Source organism: Martes martes (genome assembly GCF_963455335.1).
Source record: "Martes martes genome assembly, chromosome: 4".
NCBI lineage: Eukaryota > Metazoa > Chordata > Mammalia > Carnivora > Mustelidae > Martes > Martes martes.
Window position 1 is genome coordinate 111,862,683 of NC_137891.1, and position 19,660 is coordinate 111,882,342.

At 47.3% G+C, this 19,660-nt stretch overlaps 1 protein-coding gene and 1 pseudogene across 2 annotated transcripts in view; both read left to right on the forward strand.

The window, feature by feature from the left end:
- The first annotated feature begins 934 nt into the window (after window positions 1–934).
- Window positions 935–19,660, forward strand: part of CNN3 (calponin 3) — a 28,620-nt gene continuing 9,894 nt past the window's right edge. Inside the window, exon 1 of the mRNA XM_080800309.1 lies at window positions 935–1,204. Within this exon, the coding sequence (XP_080656435.1) occupies window positions 1,148–1,204 (57 nt within the window). The 5' untranslated portion in view covers window positions 935–1,147. The remainder of the gene's footprint in view (window positions 1,205–19,660) is intronic.
- LOC308340716 (small ribosomal subunit protein eS7-like) lies at window positions 17,100–17,700 on the forward strand (annotated as a pseudogene). Its single transcript has one exon. The product of its transcript is annotated as a small ribosomal subunit protein eS7-like (transcript).

Consider the following 19,660-nt stretch of genomic DNA (forward strand, 5'->3'; position numbering starts at 1 on the left):
TGGTTGTGAGGGTCGCCTGGGTGGCTCAGTGGGTTAAAGCCTCTGCCTTCAGCTCAGGTCATGATCTCAGGGTCCTGGGATTGAGTGCTGCATAGGGCTCTCTGCTCAGCAGGGAGCCTGTCCCCACCCCTCCACCCCCCGCCTCTCTGCCTACTTGTGATCTCTGTCAAATAAATAAATAAAATCTTAAAAAAACAAACCAAAAAGCTTGTGAAAAGGAGCTGTGCAAATCCAGAAAAGGACTTGAAATGCCCCAGGCTTTGCCATGGCCACAGTCCTGTTTTTTCCGCACTGCATTTAGAGGTTTAGAGACTGAGTGGGCTCAAATTTGGCCAAAAGCCTTGACTGTTCCCGCGGCGGCAGCGGGGTAGAGGTCAGACCAACAGGTGTGGGAAGCGGCGAGGTACTGAGGGAGGAGCAGGTGTAGGAGGAGCGCCCCCCCCCCTTGCTCTGGTACAGGAGCTCCCAGGCTGCTCGAGGTGTTCCCAGCAGCGGGTGGAAGAGCCCTCCCCCGTATCAGAGAGCTCTGGGCCCGGAAAAAAGACCCTGGTGGGCTTCCCTCCCTCCGCCACCCCCGAGCGCAGCGGCGGATGCCTGGAAGTTGACGTACATTCTGGGCTGCTGGGAAGCCCCCGGGCGCCCGACGCCGGCGCTGGGCGGGCTCTAGTCCGCGAGCCTGTTCTCCGCCCTCGCCGCCCAGCCCTCTGCCCAGCTGGGAGGAGGGGCCCCTTGCCGCGGGTCTCCGTGGCGTGAGGACGGGGGCGGGGGCCCGAGCCCCCAGCCGGGAGAGAGCGCTCGCCGGTGGCCCTTCAATTGGCTGACCCGCCCCCTAGTCGGAGAAGAGAGAGGAGGCGGCTCTCCATTGGCCCGGCCCGTCGGCCAATCCCTGAAGGCCCGGGGGAGGAGGTGGGGGCAGTTCGTGGGGGGACTCGGGAGCGGAGCGGGAGGCTCTGCGGGACCCAGTCGGACCGAGCAGCCGAGGCACCGCCCGCGCCCCGCCGCCGCGTCTGGGCGTCTCCTGCGCCGCCCAGGGGAGCGAGCTCCGAGCCTCTCGCGCTGCGGCCACTCCTCGGGGCCAGGAGCGGGGAACCCTAGAACGAGAAACCCTCAGAGCCGAGCGCAGCCTCTTCCCGCCGCCCGAACCACCATGACCCACTTCAACAAGGGCCCTTCTTACGGGCTCTCGGCCGAGGTCAAGAACAAGGTACGCCGGGTCTCGGGTGGAGGCGTCCCCGCAGTGGGCGAGGGGTGGGAAGCTAGACGCCGCCCCAGGGGTCCCTGGGACTGGGGCGGTGCTGGGCCGCGCGCTTCGCCTCTGCACGCCTTGCCTGTCTGGCTTTGCAGGGAGGAGACGTCGGGGCGGCGCGAGAGTGGCCGCGCGTCTCGGTCCCGTCCCGGGGCTCGAAGCGCGGGCGTCCCGGCGCTTTCCCGGCTTTGTTCCGCGCCGCTGGCTGGGACTGGTGGAGGGCGGCGAGTTCCCGGGCTCCTGGAACCCCGCAGCGCCTGCCTGCAGTTACCGGAGCCAGACCGTGGCTGCAGCACGCGCCCCTCCGGGAAGGGGGCGCTCCTGCCTGATCATTCGCCCTTAGGTGGGGCCCGTCGGTGCGGCTGGGGACCCAGCAGGCAGTCCCCGCCGTGCGCCCCGGCCCGGGCCGCTGGCAGACCCAGCGTTTTCTCCCTGCCCAAACCCTGGCCGAATTCAGGCACGAGCGAAGTTAGGCGGTTACGTGGCCGAACTGGGCCCCCCATTGTTCCTTGCTTCCCGGAGAAGGGACCGTTGAGGGGTGCACCGACCCAGGGACCCTCGGACCCTTCCCACTTTTCGAATCGCGGTGCTTCTGTGCTGCTGCAGAAAACAGACAAAGCCTGAGCGCGCCGCTTTGGGAGTGATATCTGCTGTAGAGGAGATTTTTTTTTTTTTTTAAATAGAAGTTTGTAGTACATTAGACTTTACCGATATCAAGGATATTTTCGTGGGTTGCTTTTGTTCGGGTTGTATTTGCTGAGACGGGTTGTAGTTTGGAGTGATCTGGCTCTGGTAACTCTCAGCTTTGCCACTGCCTAGCCTAAGAATGCACTGGGTTTATCTTTGGGACTTTTGGTCTGGGAAAGAGATGAGAGGCGGCCCCCTCCCCAAATCCTCTCCTTCCTTCCTCCCTCCCTCCCTCCCTGCATTCCAAGCCCATGACATCAAGGGTTTCAGGGGGGAGAGCGCAGCCAATCGGCGCGGAACTGCGCACAGAAAGCTCATTGTCTCCTTTCTGCTGTTCTGGCCAAAGCGCCACAAAGGAGGGCTGCTGTGGTTTAATTCCCATTAACCTCCCGGGAGCCGAAGCATGTCAGGATTGCCACCGCACCGTTCGACCGCTGGTAGAATACACTGCTGGAGCTGTAACAGCCCAGTGTCCGGGGTGTATGCGGTGTGGAGTGAATTATCGAGAGGCAATGAAGCACACCATTGTCAAACCCCAAGGGAGAGTTCTGTCTCTTCTCACCCTATTACAGCCTGCGCATCACAATTCATTTGTTAATAAATTCTGAACAATCGGTGAAGCAAAGCGTTGATTTTGGTCCCCGATTCTAAACTTGGAACGTTGAGGTCCTTTACCTTGTCAAGTGTGTTGCCCTTATTAGATAACAGTCTCCCGAACATTTTTTTTTTAAAGGACAGAAAAGTAAGTGGTTTGTGTCTGATCGTGCAGGTTCTTTCCAAGGCTTACAAATGGAGCTTTAGGAATCTTTTCTGAGGAATCAGCAAGTCCAAACTGTTGGATGGGATACCCTGGCCTGGCTTGGGCACTGTAATTTTAATTCGCCCTTGTGATTCTTGGCCCACAGCAGTTGAGTCTCTTCCTTTTGCATTGTAAATGAGGTCCTGATAACTTTGGCAGTCCTTCAAGTGACTTATTTTTCTTGGATGTTAATATCCGTATTAATTTCTTTTTGCTGACTAATGAAGCAGCTTCTGCCCTTTTCCTACTTTTTATTGAGCAGACCAACGAAGGAAATGCAGAGACTGAGGTTAGATCATTATAATTATTATGCATTTTTAAAAACAGTAAAACCTCAGTTTTCAGAGCCTTTGGAAAGTTATTACAGCTTTCGGTTTCTATAACTGTGGGTTTATTCCTTTAAGCACCAAAGCCGTATTTTAACAACCTCCTTCATTTATATGGGCCCTTCGTACAGTACCCTTTCATAGGAAGTCTTTTGATCTTAACAGCACAGCAGCCCCGTGAGGTGGGAGGGATTGCTGGGGCTATCCAACATCATTTACAGGTTGGGATGCTGAAGCTTATATAGGGTGTGCCTTGCTCAAGATCACAGAAGGAAGTTGGAATATTCTAAGAATTTTAACTCTAAAAGTGATGTCTTAGTGTAGTGCTTAGGGATATTCTTAGTAAAGTCACTGTTGTCTGCCCCACCCTCCCCACTTTTGCCATCCACCTGTCACTTCTTGACCTTGTGATTATTCATGCAATGCTGTTTTCATCTGTTCTGGACTTGGAAATCGAATATCCATGTTTGCTAGGCCTTTGTATGAGAGATTGAATTTCAACTGAGGACACAGAGCCAACAGTGGAGTGGGTATATGGAACATGAATTTTGACATCGCTTGGTTCAACACCTGTTGATTTCTTCTTGCCTTTTTTAATGTATTGTAATAACTGATACGTTGTTTAAATGTAAGGTGTTCTCTCCCCACCCCGCAAAGCTTCATACAACAAAATGGAAGAAATAGAAACCTCCTCAGGAAGCAGTGTGGAATGGACCTTGGAGTTGAGCAGACATGGGTTCTAGTCCTCTCTCCGCCACATACACTGCCTTGTATGATATTGGGCAAGCCAGTGGATATCTCTGTCCTTGTTTCATAATCAGTAAAATGGGGGGAGTGATCGTTACCACCCCTAAACATTGCATTGAGATGTGTGTTTCTAGTGAGTCCGCAGTGACTATGTCGTCGCCATTAGTTATTAGTAACAGAAAATTGGTAATCTAGTTCTTAGACTTGTCACTGCCTGCATAAGTATTCCATTTCTATTAAATAAGCCTTTGGTCTTACTACATTCCAGCTGTGAAAGCAGTTCATCAATGAATTGAGGAAGCCTTTGATCTTAAGTACTTTTAATTAGTAAAATTTCAGGAAAAAATCTGTAAGCTTAAGGTACTTATTTGACAAGATGATAATACGTGGCAAAACATGTCAAACTTATATATATTTTTTTAAATAGGCAAGAAGTTTGAAAACAGCCTAAAAAAGTAGAATCCTTCAGCATGGACTCAGCAACATCTTTAAACAACTAGAGCCAGTAACTTTATCTACAAAGATCGTGATAGAGTAGTAGGGTCAGGGGCAGTACAGAAGCTGGTGTAGACAGTTCGGTGGGGTAGGTAGACACTCATAAAGTAGTAAGATCTTGTATGTGTTCTGCAGAGTGAGCCAGACGTTTGACTGCATCTTGGGGACCAGAATGAAAAGGAAACCACCTCTCTTTAAGCTGTGAGAAAACAGGACAGGTCCTCAGGAAAGCACAGCATCTCCTGATGCTTGGCTCTGAGCAAGATGTTGGGGCCAGAGTAGTTCCTTGTAAAGTTGAGGACGCACTGAAGCATGCTCCCCACTAGGGGGGCCGCTGAGAGGTCCTAGGAAAGTGGAGAAATGAGTTGTGGGGAGGTGGGTAGAGCTGAAGTGATCCTACCTCAGGATGTTTTTAGGGGGGAGTCTATCTGAACTATTAAGAAGAAGAATGGGATTGGAATGCATGTTCTCACCATTTCCTTCTCACATAGAATGTATGATTTAAGCAAAGTAGCTTCTCAGAATCTTCTTGGTTACAGAATGGTAGCCCTCAGCAGCTAAAAACCATGTTGGAAGACTTAATTCTAAAATTGTAAATCACTGAAGAGTAAGTGAAACAATCATACACTAATTAAATAGGACCAAATGTCCCACGAGTTCAGCCAGCCTGCCTGCCTTTGGACAAGCAGTTGCTCCAAGAGCGTTCCTGATCAAGGTAACCCCAGGGTGATGGTGGACTCCAGCTGTAGTTGCACCCTAAGGTGGCCTGCCTTGTTTTGCTAGTAGAGCACCAGAATCATGGTGAAAATGTTGATGAGCTTAGCTTTAGCTTTGTTTTTTTTTTTTCTTTTTTTCCCTACACCCGTTGTTGGGCTTGAACTCATGACCCTAAGATCAAGAGTCCATGTTCTACTTACTGAGCCATCCCAGGTCCTCCAGAAACAGGTTTTTAATTCAGAACTTTTTTTTGTTTATTGTCTCTTTCCACCAGCCATAAGGGTTCCAGTCTTATTCATTGATGAAATATATCAAGATGTATATTTTAGAATATAACTTGACATGTAGTTGGTGCTCAGTATATGTTGATTTAATGAATTTCTCCATCAGGAGTAGATTTTACTATCTTTAAAAATTGGAAATCAATCCTGTTAGAGTATTCATTGCAAAATAATTCTGTAGTGCAGTGTGATATTTTGGAAGGATCAGGTGATTTTTTACAGCTTGTTTTTCTTCAGTTTGTTTTATTAATACTACTTAGAAAACTTATTATCAGGATAATCCCTTTGTTGTTGCTGAAGCTCTTTCTTTCTTTTGGAGGGAAGAAAGCAAGGTTTATTTACTTTTTTAAAGATTTTATTTATTGGGGTGTCTGGGTGGCTCAGTCGTTAAGTGCCTGCCTTCCGCTCAGGTTGTGATCTCCGGGTCCTGGGATTAAGCCCCACATCAGGCTCCCTGCTCGGTGGGAAGCCTGCTTCTCCCTCTCCCACTCCCCCTGCTTGTGTTCCCTCTCTCTCTGTGTGTCTCTCTGTCAAATATATAAATTTAAAAATCTTAAAAAATAAACATTTTATTTATTTGACAGAGATCACAAGTAGGCAGAGCAGCAGGCAGAGCAGCAGAGGGAGAGGGAGAAGCAGGCTCCCAACCCAATATGGGGCTTGATCCAATGACTCTGGGATCATGACCTTAGCCAGAGGCTGACGCCTAACCACTTAACCACTGAGCTACCCAGGCACCAGGCAAAGTTTATTGAGCAATAGCAAAGTGATGGTACTAAGCTCCCGAGGAGGGAAGGGACTGGAGAGGGTTGCCCCTGAGGCTCTTTCTTAGACTCCCAAATTGGGGAGGAACAGTAGAAGTCTCCTCTGGAAGGCTCTGTGGGGTGCCAGCATCTCCCAAAGACCACCTGCAAAGCGGTCATTCAGCTGACCTGGGTGGGACATGCCCTCTTTTTTTCCCCGTGTCTTGACCAAAACGGTTAAAGAAAATACATTTTGCTAACTTGAGAAGGGGTACCCTGCTTTCCTCTGAAACTTCTTTACTCTGGAATTTTAATGAGGATTATTATCAAGTTTACTGTCCTGTGACCCTTAGCTTTTTCTTTTTTCTTTCTTTCTTTTTTTTTTTATTTTATTTTAGGGAGACAGCACTTGTGGGAGAGGCAGAGAGAGAGAGAGAGTCTCAGGCCAACTCCCTGCTGAGCGTGCAGTCGAGTCTGCTGTAGGGCTCGATCTCACCACCTTGAGGTCATGACCTGAGCCAAAACCAAAAGTCAGACACCCAACCGACTGTGCCACCCAGGTGCCCCAACCCACAGTTTTTTACACTCTTTCCTTTGTGGCAGTTGTATTATTTGTCTGTCTCTATCCACTTTTTTAGATTTCAAAAATAAGCTTGGTGGTGGGCAGTGGGCCTGGCTGGCTTAGTTGGGGAAGCATGTGACTCTTGGGATCCTGAGTTGGAGCCCCAAGTTGGGTGTAGACCTTACTTAAAAAAAAAAAAAAAAAAAAAAAGTAAGCTTGATGAGGAGATCTTGCTGCTACAGTCATCAACCAGGAGCGCATCCTTTCTCCCCGGACCTTTTCCCTTCCACAATGTGATCATGGGGACTAGTGAGCTGAGTTTTCACTTAAAAGTGTATTGTGAACCATGATTATTATCTGTAACATTAAAAAAAAAAAAAGCACAATTGGATGGTTTTGATTTTTCAGCCAGCTACCATTATACCCAGGAGAATGAGAAGATGCTTTACTTACCTTCTCAGTACAGCTAGGTGGTAGGAGGGGGCTTGTCCTTAGGTTTTTGGCGAGTTTCTTTTTCTTCTAGGCATTAGACTCCTATGGCATATATCCCACATGCTTGCTTCTTCTTAACTCTAAATTCCTAGACATAGAGGGCTTTTAGCTGTAACTTGTATGTACTTGTGCTCAGGTTTTGGCTAAGGATTTCCTGAGCCCAGAGTAGATCCTGGTTGTCTGTGGGGCCTGAGGCTTATGCAGTCTGGGGAAGGGGGAGGAGATGTCAGGGGTTCTAACAAATACAAAAATACATTGCAAATTTTATGAGAACGGATGACCTTGGGAATTCTTGTTAACTCCCAGATGGCAGTTAATCTTTTCTGGGTTCTTGTCATGAGAAAGTAGAACCTGGTGGCTAAGAACATGGAGTCTTGCTTCTGCCCCTGACTCGGTGACTCTGGACAAGTAACTTGTGTCTCATCTGTAAAATAAGAATATGGAAATATCTACCTTTTATATGGTTGTTGGAAGTCAGTAAGGTGGCCAGTCCATGTGAAGTGTTGAGCATCGTGCCTGGACCCAGAAGTGCACATGATGTAAATGTGATCCGTTGTTCCCACTTTGCTGGCTGGTTCCCAGGCGGTTTGGTCCAGTCCTGTGTTCTGAGCTTCTCTTATCTTCTAGATACTGAGATTATCTCCAGGACTTGGACGTTCATTCGGGAATCTGTTTGTATCTGAATGAGGCTTCTGGCAGATAAGGGACCACGATGCCAAGCAGCATCTCTGGGTTTTGCTTCCGTGTCAGGAATAGGATCTGCCCCTAGAGTCCTTATCCAAGACTCCTTCCCCTGGTGGCCTGTGCTCCCTCTGTGAAACCCCACGGGGTCTCTAACCCTGTTCTCCTTCTCCGTGCTCCCCTTGTCCTTGTCCATGCTCCCCTCAGAGCCAGGGGCTTCTGTGGAAAGCTAGAGGCTTCACTTTCTGGCGGAGTTCTTGTTTGGCTTTTTCTTCAGAGATTGATTTCTGTTAAACAAGATAAGATCGCTCTTTCTTTTCTTGGTTTCAGAGAGGCCTCATACTCTTCCACAGAGGGCTGACAAACGTTTTCACCTCTTTGTGTTTCTTTTTTTTTTTTTTTAAACATTTTAGTGTTTTAAGTCCTCTCTGCACCCAACGTGAGGCTGGAACTCATAACCCTGAGATCAAGAGTCACAGCTCCACTGACCACCCACCAGGCACCCCTACCTTTTTGTGTGAAGATTTTGGCTGTCACTGTAGGCCTTCCGTTTTAAATGGTCTGTTGAGGGCTCCACCTAAACCTGTGTGAAGTAAGTCCATGAGCTCAGAAGACTTAGTTTTCCTTCGGGAGGCAGGGAGGGCCCTTCTTCAGTGTCTTCCTTGGGCTGAGGGAAGCTTCAGGGTGCGATGCTCCCAGCAGTCTGCAGTGGGCAGGCCAGGGAATTCGAGGCAGGAGTGCAGACAAAAAAGGAGGTCTGTGGGCTTGGATGGACTCTTCGGGTGAGACACAGCCTAAGCATTTATGGCTGTTTTCCTCTCATCCCTCACAAATTTCCGGAGGATCCTAGTCGTGGAGTGGCTCCACGGAGAGCTGGCTGTGATTTCACTGTTGTTTCTTTCCCCTTCCCAAATGTTTGGACACTGATCTTTCCTCATTGTCCCAAGCCTCTGAGCCTGCTTCGTGCTGCACAAGGCTCCACACAACCGGGTGAGGGGGAAGTGGGGAGCAAGTGTGTGCTTCCCTGGTGCAGTTTTCCCTCCCTCCTTTTGTTTCACATGGGAGGAAATAAGAGAGGAAATAATCAGTACCATGTGTAGTAAGTCTCTCCTAATTCAAACATGTGATTCCACTTTGAATGCAAAAATAGCAACAGCAATCATGGTTCTAATCGAGTATAGAAATTATACTTATGTTAAACATCCCTATGTGAGCTTGTCCGTGTCCTCGGCCGTTAGCAGCTAAGCTGGAACTCTGAGGCCTTTCCCGAGAGTTTACAGATGGCCACATCCCTTCCCTTGAATGGCCCGTTCTCTGCTCTGAAGACTGGAGAGCATTTGTCTCTGCTTTTTCCTTACCTTTCTTGAGAGACCCGTATGTTGTATCAGACCCTCAGCCCCACCTCACCTTGGCCACGCACACACACAACCTCCTACACACACAGCCACACACGCGCGTGCGTGCACTTCGCCAGCCAGGCTTTCATTTTGAATTTTCTTCCTCTCTTGGCTTGATTTTAAAATTTTCTTCTTTTCCTCTTTCCAGCGACCGCTGTGCTGTTGACACCCTTTCCTGCATTCCGTCTTACAGCGCCTTCTAAAACACGCGTGTCGTAGGAGGCTCTTTTTATAGGGGCCAGTGGTGGAGTTACAGTGTTTCTAGTCTGAGACATCTCTGCCAAATATCTTATTATGAACTTCTGAACCATACCGGCAACGCCCTTTGAGACTGCAGATTCCCCATGGGCTGGTTTGAATCAGTGTTTTTTCTCGAGCTCTGCAGCCTATCCCGGTGCCTCAGTCAGCTACGGTGGTGGAAGTGGCTTTTGCAGGCACCCTTGCTTTTCCGTGACTGGAGAGGACTCAGTGGGAAGCCGCAGAGTCTAAGCCTGCTGGCTAATCCTCCTCCAGCAGGCAGCACAGCTCTCTGGGTTGTAGGCTCTGGGTATGGTATGGGGAACGCCTATCGGGGCTTGTTTAGGAGGGTGGGGGTAGGAGAGCATCTGGTGGAGGAGAAGACGTAGCCTTGGAGTCCGTCCCGGCTGACAGGGGCCAAATGCCTGTGGAGCCCGTGACTTTTTGATGCGCCATCTTCCTTGCCTGTGGGAACCTCTTCTCTTTGTACTCTGATTTTGTGAATGAAATATTTGTTGTGAAGGATGCAGACAGTACCAAAATACGGAAGTAGTGAAAGTATCCTGTATCCCTTACCCAACCCAGCCACTTGTGCAACTCTGAGTATCAGGCGACCATTTTAGAACTGAATCAGAGTCTGTTGTATGGATCCCCGTTATTGATTCATTACCTCTCTTTTCTTGGATGTTTCCTTCAAAAGTGCTTGTGTAGAAAAGTGCATAACTTTTGATCCAATATTCATAAGTGTTCTAGGTAGTACCAGATGGCTTTCTAGAAAAATCAGTTTATTCTTCCCACTAAAGTTATGAAAGGGAAGGTGGTTCTCCTCTTTGTGATAAAAACAAAACAAAACAGCAAAAACTATATCAGAGTGGCTTTGTCAAAATTCAGGTCACTTGCTTTAGTTCATTATTATGAAATCACAAGTCACTGACATTTGTGACACCTATTCTCTCTGCCACCACCCCACCACTCAGGTGAGAGTTGGCAGCAGAGTGAGGTTGGGGCATCTTTTACAAATTATTTGATAATGAGCAGGCTTTTAAAAAATATATATTTTATTTATTTATCTGAGAGAGGGAGAACAAGCATGAGAGAGAGTGTTTGCAAGCACCAGAGCGGGGAGAGGGAGAAGCACGTTCCCCACTGATTAGGGAGCCCAGTGTGGGGCTCAGTTCTGGGACCCTGGGATCATGACCTTTGTTGAAGGGATGCGCTTAACTGACTGAGCCATGCAGGTACCCCAGGTAGTTTTTTTCTTCTTTTAAAGATTTTATTTATTTGAGAGAGAGAGAATGAGCTAGGAGGAGGGGGAGGGGCAGAGAGAGAAACAGACTCCCCACTGAGCAGGGAGCTCAACATGGGGCTCAATCTGAGGACCCCGGGATAATGACCTGAGCCGAAGGTAGACACTTAACCAACTGAGCCACCCAGGCATCCCAAATAATGAGTGGTTTTTAAAATAAAAGCCTAGGCAGCATCAGAATAATTTCTTATCAAAATGGTTGTCAAATAGTGTCAAGTGATTGTTCTGTATGATATATTGAATTAAAGGAGGAAATCTTTTTGGTATCTAGACAGGAATGGCCAGCAAAGCACAGAAGGATAAGGGTTGACATTTATTAATTTCTTCACGTTTATATGAATTAAGTCATTGATTCTCCCCAACAACTCTCTGATGGAAGCGCCGTTAATGATCTCTGGTTTACAGGTGAGGATCAGTGGAACTGGGATTCCAGCCTGAGCATTCAGCTTCCGGAGCCCATGCTCTTCACTGTTCTAATCAGAAGCCAGAACTCAGGGAGAATTGGCAGCTTTCAAGGGGAAGGGGAGAAGGCAGGCCAGAGAGGGAACTCGGGGATGATGTCCTTTAACAAGAACCCACAGGAGGAGAGGTTGGAGGGGTTTTCTGGAGTGCTGCAGAAACACACCACTGGATTTGGCTACTGAGGGGGTCTCTGGTGACCTTGTGAGGAGATGGTCTTCAGTAGAGTAAATTTCCAGAGGCTTCAGGAAGAAGTACTAAATGGAGAGGTTTGTCATGAAATGAAAGAGAAACAGGACAGTGTTGGAAGCTGGCAGCAGGTTTTATCAAAGATGTGCCTGTTGGGGTGCTTGGCTGGCTCGGTTGGAAGTGCATGTGACTCTTGATCCTGGGGTCTTGAGTTCAAACCCTAGGATGGGTGTAGAGATTACTTAAAAATACATACATTTGTGCTTGTGGTGAGCGTTGCATAACATAAAGTGGGATCACTATGCTGGACATCTGAAACTATGTAACACTGTGTGTCAGCTATACTTGGGAAAAAAAAAAAGATGCACTTGTTTCAAATAAGTTGGTGGGTTGTCTGTACCCACTGATGGACCAAGTAAGGGGAAAGACTCAACACACAGGGTGAGGGGGACCAAGGCCATGGAGGGAAGAAGGTTCTGGTGGGAAGCGGGGAAGAACATGGAAGAGGATGGGAAACAACTGAGGTGGGGGAGACATCTCCTGTGCCATTGTTGGGTTCACCCTCTCCTGTGAAAGAAGGGTGTAACTGTACTCCTGACCTTGTCTTCCTGGAGCTGCAAGAAGGCGTGAGGGGCTGAGGGTGCAGGCCATGGCCGCGGGAGGAGGTGGGCCAGGCCGGCCTAATAGGCTGTTGACTCAGCGGCTTCTCTCTGCTGAGTCCTGCTGAGGCTCCTTGGCTGCCTGTGTGCCACTTGCTCTCCTCATTCCCTTGCCCTTGGTCTGGAAGGGATGCAGAGGTGGGTTTATTCTATTCCTATGCCTGGGTGTCTTTAGCAAGCCTTGGTGACATAGCCTTCGAGAGACCTTTGTTCCCTGCTCTCAGCTTGTGTTACAGTCAGGTAGAACTTGGAATTAGCCTTGTCCAGATGTGACCTCATCCCAGGGTCCTCCTGGACTTCAGGACTGGAAAAGGGAACTGTGGTCACACTTTTTTGTTTTTACTTTTATTTTTAGAAACTCGATCAATCTTGTAACTATTGCCTTTTTTGTTTCAGTATGTAAGAAGCTTGTACCCTAGTTTGTATCTATCCTGTCTTTGGTGGCACTTGTATAGGACTTGGTGACATGAAGGTGTTTGAACCTTACTTTCGACTTCATCTTTTTTCATACTCCCCATTAAAGTAAAGTGTACCAAGACCTTTTACTTAGGGTCTCAGCAAGTTGAGAGTCCTATATCTTCATATGCTATTTCATGATGTAAATTAGAAAAATTTTTTTAAAAAGAGGAACTGGGAAATTCTGTCCTGCCTTTTTGATGGAAATTTTGTATCTGATTTTCACTGAGAAAAAGGCCCTGGTATCTTGCACAGTTAACATCTCTGGAAGACTCCTGTGACATCTCACTGGTCATATCTAGCCCATGTTTCAGGTGAGGTATCTGAGCTCTGTTCTTCACTGGTGGTGTAAAGCCAGCTCTCTCAAAGGGACAGATGCGACTGTAGTTAGAAGAGACATTCATGAGCTGAGATGTAGCTGGGCCCCCAACAGGAGCTCCCGTTGTATTGAAGGCTGCCTGAAAGGCTGGTGTCCTGCTTCTCCCCAGCCTCCTTTCCTCCCATGGCCCATCAGGAGCTCAGAGTGAGGGGGTGGTGTGTGTTTGACGCACCTCTGTGGTGGGCACCTCCGAGCACTTGGAACTGTGGGCAGCGATGTGGGAGCAGAGGGTGTTTTCCCAGGTCAGTGGAGGTGAGTTCCTTGCAAATAGAGTGTACACTTGGAGCCTGGAGGTGGATTTCATGGCCCCCTCAGGTCACAAGACCCATCCTACAAAGTGAACTTGCTATATCACTGATGAGGAGTGAGTGTGCATTCCACAACTACGGAAATGTCACTGCCATGATGTCCCTTGTGATTAGAGAAACAAAGGACAGCTTCCGGCTGTCCACATGCCCACTCACAGGTTATGTGGGAGGCCCCGGATGCCGATGAGGATGCAAGTGCCTGAAGATGTAGACGGCCTTACTAAAAACCCCGGAGGCCCGCGGGTCTGATGAGCAGGGAGTGAGGCAGAGCCTCAGATCCTAGACGGGAGACAAGGAAACGAAACAAAGCTCGTTTTTTAATCTGTTTTTTCATCTACTTTGCTCGTGGGGCTTCAGGGTCAGTCCCCTTTCATCAGGATTTCTGCAGCAACAGCAAATTCAAGACCCAGCCAGCCTCCTTCCAAAGCAAGAGAATGTTCTCCCACAGGCTTTGTCCCCCAGCTGTGCTTGGCCGGCACTGTGCACTTGCTCCGTTCCTGCCTGGATCCAGTGTGCCTCCCTAGTAGTTCCATTGCACCATTCAGAATAGGTGGACTTCCTCTTCTATGGGACTTTTTTTTTTTTTTTTTAAAGATTGTATTTTTAAGTAGTCTCCACACCCAGAGGTGGGGCTTGAACTCACAACTCCAAGATCAAGAGTTGCATGCTCCACTGAGCCAGCTGGGCACCCCTATATGATTTTCATCTGAAAGTTCAGATGGTGCCAGCCTGTTTGTTCTGTGGCCGGCACAGCCACTTCCAGGTTCTAGATAGCCACTCCTGGCTGGCCAGTCTCTCCTTACGGGCTGTGGATGATTTTTCTCCTCTTTTCTCCGTTCAGTTTGCCTCTTCTGGAAACTGATGTCAGTCTGTCAGTGGCCCCTCTTAGAGTACAGCACTCAGAACTGATCACAGTCATGCTGCAAATATGGCTGAACCTGCTAGGATCTGGTGGGATTATAACTAACTCCTCTGTTTGACTCCAGAGCACAGACTCAGTCTGTTTTCATCACTAGGATGAGGCAGACGAGGCACCTTCCTATCAGAGGAGTCTAATCCTTGCTTTGGCAAGTTGGTTTTTGGTTTTTATAAAGTCAGGGTGACAATGATTACGTAACATTTTCTAGTCCACATACTCCTCTCATGCCTGTTTTATGTACATAATCCTCTCCTTGGTTACCTTGTAGAGCTGTTGTTATCAAGCACAGAAGACAAGCACTAGTATTTTATAAAGAACTGTGACCTCTGCAGACCAAGCCAGCATTAGCTTCTTAGAGTTGTTTAGCTTATGGAGTATGCGTAACCAGTTAGTTCTACAACTTGCTGTAGGATTTTATATGTATCTGGAATAATTAAGCTATGATTTCCTGAATCTCAACTTCGTTTCTTTTGAGCTATTCCCAGTTTAATTTTCCGTATGTTTATTAAGTATGTCCAATAGTTTCCAGGTTGCCGGTTGTTCGTTTGTTAACCAGAATCGAAGAGACTTGGGCACCTGGGTGGTGCGGTCTGTCGAGCATCCGACCCTGTTTCGGCTCAGGTCCTGATCTCAGGGTCTTGAGATGGAGCCTCGCGTTGGGCTCTGTACTTAGCGTGGGGTCTGCTTGAGATTCGCTCTCCCTCTCCCCCTCATTTGTGTTCTCTCTCTCAAATAAATCTTTTAAAAAATCTCTGTCTATATATATGTATATAAAAACCCAGAAGAGAACAGATCTAAATCTAAGCCTGAAGGTACATAAGCCGGGAGCTCCTCCCGCCTTGACGCAGATCAGCACAGTGGGCCCGGTTGTTGCTTCCCAGCGGGCCCTGCTTCTAGAGTTACTGAGCTGGCCATAAGGAGTGCCATAGACATAGGGACTCTTAGGAGAAAGTAAAACAAATATGTCCCTAGTGATCCATCTAAGATTACTAGATTGGTAGATCAAGGAGATGTGGCGCCTATAAAAACCAGCAGCATTCAAATGCAGATGCCTTTCCGAAACAAGATAGATCTTTAAATCTGTAGCATTTTTCTCCTTGGGTCCTTCTGTCAGTGGATGAAAAGTCATTTGTTGAGTACCCACTGTGGGCCACATGCAGCAGGCATGCGCTCTAGGGGTACAAGAGGACTGAAGCCCGTGCTGCTCCCACGGAGAGGACATCGGCATGTTGCACATGGCTTGCCATAGGTGTGCTGGCCCCTGGTGACGGATGACTGCCTCCCCTCGGCACCCCCTCCCCAGGTCCCTGCACACCCTCTCTCCAGTAGCCCATCTAGCATGCCAGCAGGTTCTTTGGTCCATACTAGAGACACCCTTGCCTTTTGGGTGGGGGTCAGGGTGCAGTGGCCCCACATCTAGATTCCTGTTCCTTTGGTTTGTTGAGGTTTCTCACACACCGAGCTGTTTAATATGTGCATCTTTGTTCATCGTTCTTTCTGAGTCTAGATTCTTCTGGGAATCCAGCTTCTAGGCATGACTCCTACTTGTTGAGATTTGAAATTTCAAAGTACAACTTTTATTTATTTAAGATGTCTTTTTATTATTTTTATAATTTTAATTCCAGGTTAGTTAACATACAGTGTTGTATTAGTTGCAGCTGTGCATTATTCAACTCCCCCCATCCCCATCCCCCCCCCTCCCCTCAGGTAATTGTCCCTTTGTTCTCCATAGTTGAGTCTGTTTTTTTTTTTGGATTGTGTCTTTGTTTCCTTTTTTTTTTTTTTTAACTCTGCTCATTTTTTTTTCTTGTTTTTGTTTCACACAGTTATATGGTTATTTGTCTTTCTCTGACTGGCTTATTTCACTTAGCATAATACTTTCTACTCCATCATTGCAAATGATGAGATTTGATTCTTTTTTTATGACTGAATAATACTCCATTGCACACGCAGGCACGTCAGTATGTGTGTATATTAATATATATATACCACTTTTTTTTTTTTAAAGAGTTTATGTATTTGACAGGGAGAGAGAGCACAAGCAGGGGGAGCAGCAGGCAGAGGGAGAGGGAGAAGCAGGCTCCCCACTGAGCAGGGAGATTGATGCGGGACTTGATCCCAGGACCCTGAGATCATGACCTGAGCCAAAGGCAACCACTTAACCGAATGAGCCACCCAGGCACCTCAACCCCTTCTTTATTTGTAGATCTATGGATGTGTACTTGGGCTGCCTCCATAATTTGTCTATGGGGCACATATATCTTTTGATTTTTTTAAAATTTTTTTGTATTTTTTGGGTAAATATCCGGTAGTGCAATTACTGATCAGAGGGTAGCTCTATTTGTAACTTTTGAGGGAACCTCCATACTGGTTTCCACAGTGGCTGCACCAGTTTGCATTCCCACCAACAGTGCAGAGAGTTTCCTTTTTTTCCATACCCTCGCCCAGCACTTCTTGTTTCTTGTGTTTTTGATTTTTGCCATTCTGCCCAGCATGAGATGGTATCTCATTGCAGCTTTAATTAGCATTTTGCTGATGATAACCGATGTTGAGCGTCTTGTGATGTGTCTGTTGGCCATCTGTATGTCTTCTTTGGGGAAATGTCTCTTTGTGTCTTAACTCCCTTTTTTAATGGGATTTTTTGTTTTTTGGGTTCAAAGTCCAACTTTGAACTATATATATTTTAGTGTAGTCTGAAGTCCAGTTTCTAGATAGAGAAGACAAAATTGACATTCTGTTTTATTCTGCATTTTCTTAATCGTTTATTAGTTATGCTGTTTGCTTTAGGCACTGGCCCAACTCCTCTTAGGTTATTTCAAAAACTTTGTCAGTTTCATAGTATTGGCACATTGAATCATAATGTCTTTGTATTTATTTGAGTATACATATTTGGAGAGAAAAAGTTGTGCTGGTGCCATATGCTGTATGTGAAGGTCTGGCTGTCCTGAGAGAAGGACCCGACTTTGAAAGTATTTGTAGGCTCTTCCTAGGCCAGTGCTCTCACCGAGAAGGCCATGTTCAGTTCCACAGGAAGATCCTAAGGCCCAATGGCAAGAAGCTGGATGAGTTCGAGTCCAGCATCTGCCAGGCCTTCCTTGAGCTGGAGAGGCAGTTGGCCCTCAGAGCCCGGCCAGAGGAGCTGAATGTAACAGCAGCCAAGGAAACAGAAGTTGGCGGTGGTTGGAAGATTATCATCTTTGTTCCCATTCCTCAACTGAAATCTTTCCAGAAAATCCAACTCCGGCTAGTCTGTGAGCTGGAGAAGAAGTTCGCTGGGAAGCATGTTATGTTGTCTTTATTGCTCAGAGGAGAATTCTGCCTCCGCCAACTTGAAAACGGCCACACAAAAAATGAGCAAAAGTGTCCCAGTATCTGCACTTTGACAGCCGTGCATGGTGCAGTCCTGGAGGACTTGGTTTTTCTAAGCAAAATTGTAGGCGAGAGGATCCACGTGAAGCTGAATGGCAGTCTGCTCACGAAGGTTCGTTTGGATAAAGCACAGCAAAGCCACATGGGCACAAGGTAGAAAGTTTCCCTGGTTTCTCTAAGAAGCTCACCAGCAAGGACGTTAACTTTGAGTTTCCAGAGTTTCAGTTGGGGAAAAAAAGCTCTTAGGTGTCCTTCCTGTTTACCTGAGACAAATAGGGTTTTCCACAGCTCTGGAATTCTATAAGCATTCCCCATCAGATCTTTAGCACAGTTCACACCATAGAGTCTCAGATTTTGTAGTGACCTTGAGGAAGGCATGCAATCTACCTTGACCTTATACCAAATGTAAAGGGATTTTCTCTAGAATTCCCACCTCTATCCCCGTAAGAAAGAATTTCTGCTTTTTAAAAAGTAGTTACTTCATCCTTCCCATTAGCAGTAATCTGAAAGAATGAGAATTTGGGATGCAAAGACAGGTAGGAGTGAGCTTTGAGATGAGTGGTGATGTGTGGTATCCCAGATGAGTCCCAGTGGAACTTTTTGAACTGTAGACAATAAAATGAACAGGTGGCAGTGTGGTTTGGTTAATAGAAAGCTTTGTACCTCTGTACTCAAGCCCACATAAGAGGAGAGCATTAACTCGATGTGTCGGGCATGGAGATGCGCCCTTCCTTACCTGTGGAACCAGCTTCGTGCTCACAGTGGTCCTGGAAGGAAGACTACCTATGAGAAATGCGGTCATCAGGATTAGGTTACTTATTTAGGTCACACTAGAACTGGGAACACAGTTTTGGGAACTTTTAAAAGTTTGACTTCTAGGCCTGTGATCTTGTTTGTTGTATCAATAATATGAATGAATACCTTAAAAATTTGCAAAGGTGTGTATGTGGGGGGGGGTGTTAAGTAGGTAAGAAAATGTTAAAGCCTGTTCATTGTCTTTGCTTGTCTCTCTCCCTCTGCCCCTCTCCCCGCTCGTGCTCCCTCTTTCTCAAATAAGTAAATAAAATATTAAAAAAAAAATCCATGACACAGGAACACTTGAAAGAGAGGGGAGCTGCATTGAATGGGATTGTATTTAGAGGGTTTGGAGTAATGCTGGATTATCTTGGTGGCGTGCAACAGGGAGCCTAGTGATCTGGAATTGTCTGCTTCCAGGTTTTACCAAGCACTGTGATAAGAATACATTGTGAGGAGTATACAGGAAGGACACGTCTTCATTCTTTAGTAGATTCTAGACCATCCCTCGGCATAAGTAGGGCCCTCAGTTCTTGTACGTATCTCTATGATCACAGTCCCTTGTGCAGGGTGTACCCCCACCTTTTCACTGAATTGTACTTAGGGATCTCTTGTTGAGATGTTTCTGAAGCTCGGTGTCCCTCACTGCTCTGTTACCCCCTTTTAGGGATGCTGGTGGGGGACCTTCTCAGGCCTCAGTGCCTGGGAGGGATGGCTGTTGGCAAACAGCAGGCCTTCATCTGATCTCCAGCCTTCCTTTACTGTTTAAAAAGTGTAGGCTCTCAGGGCTGGCACCTGTGAATCTGGCCTGGTAATTGTGCTGTTTTATACTTGATTCACCCTAATACATGTGTGCCCGTGGGAGAAGTGGCAGAAGACAGGTGCTTGTCTCTGGGGAAGGAGTAGGATAGGGGTAGGAAGTGAAGAGAGACTTGGGCATTTTCACAGTCTCAGTGCTTTTCGACTTTGTTTCCATCATCTCTTTCCCAAAGAAAGTCTATAGAAGTTTTTCCCAATTGCCTCCTGACTCCCGTCAAATTTAGTACCAAGGAACAGAGTTTGTTGGGGAGGGTCACAGATGACTGTACTGTCTAGGGGGGTTTTCACTGCCCACCACAAGTACCCATTTTCACCCCTTTGGGGGAGCAGTATTACCCCCTTGCAAATGCACTCTACATACTACTGTACTGTTTATTATTATTTTTTTAAGCAAGTGTTATTTTAGAGATCCAGAAGAACGGTCATGCAGTTAGACAGGTTTGAGCTGCCCTTGAACTAGAGGGTGACTCCACGCTGGTGCTCTTCGTTTTGAGGAGGGAGGGAGGAAGGGACAGGCAGAAGGCTGATGCCATGCTCAGCTGGAGCTTCAGGCCCAGCACGGGAGGGAAGGCGGGCAACTGAAGATGCCCCC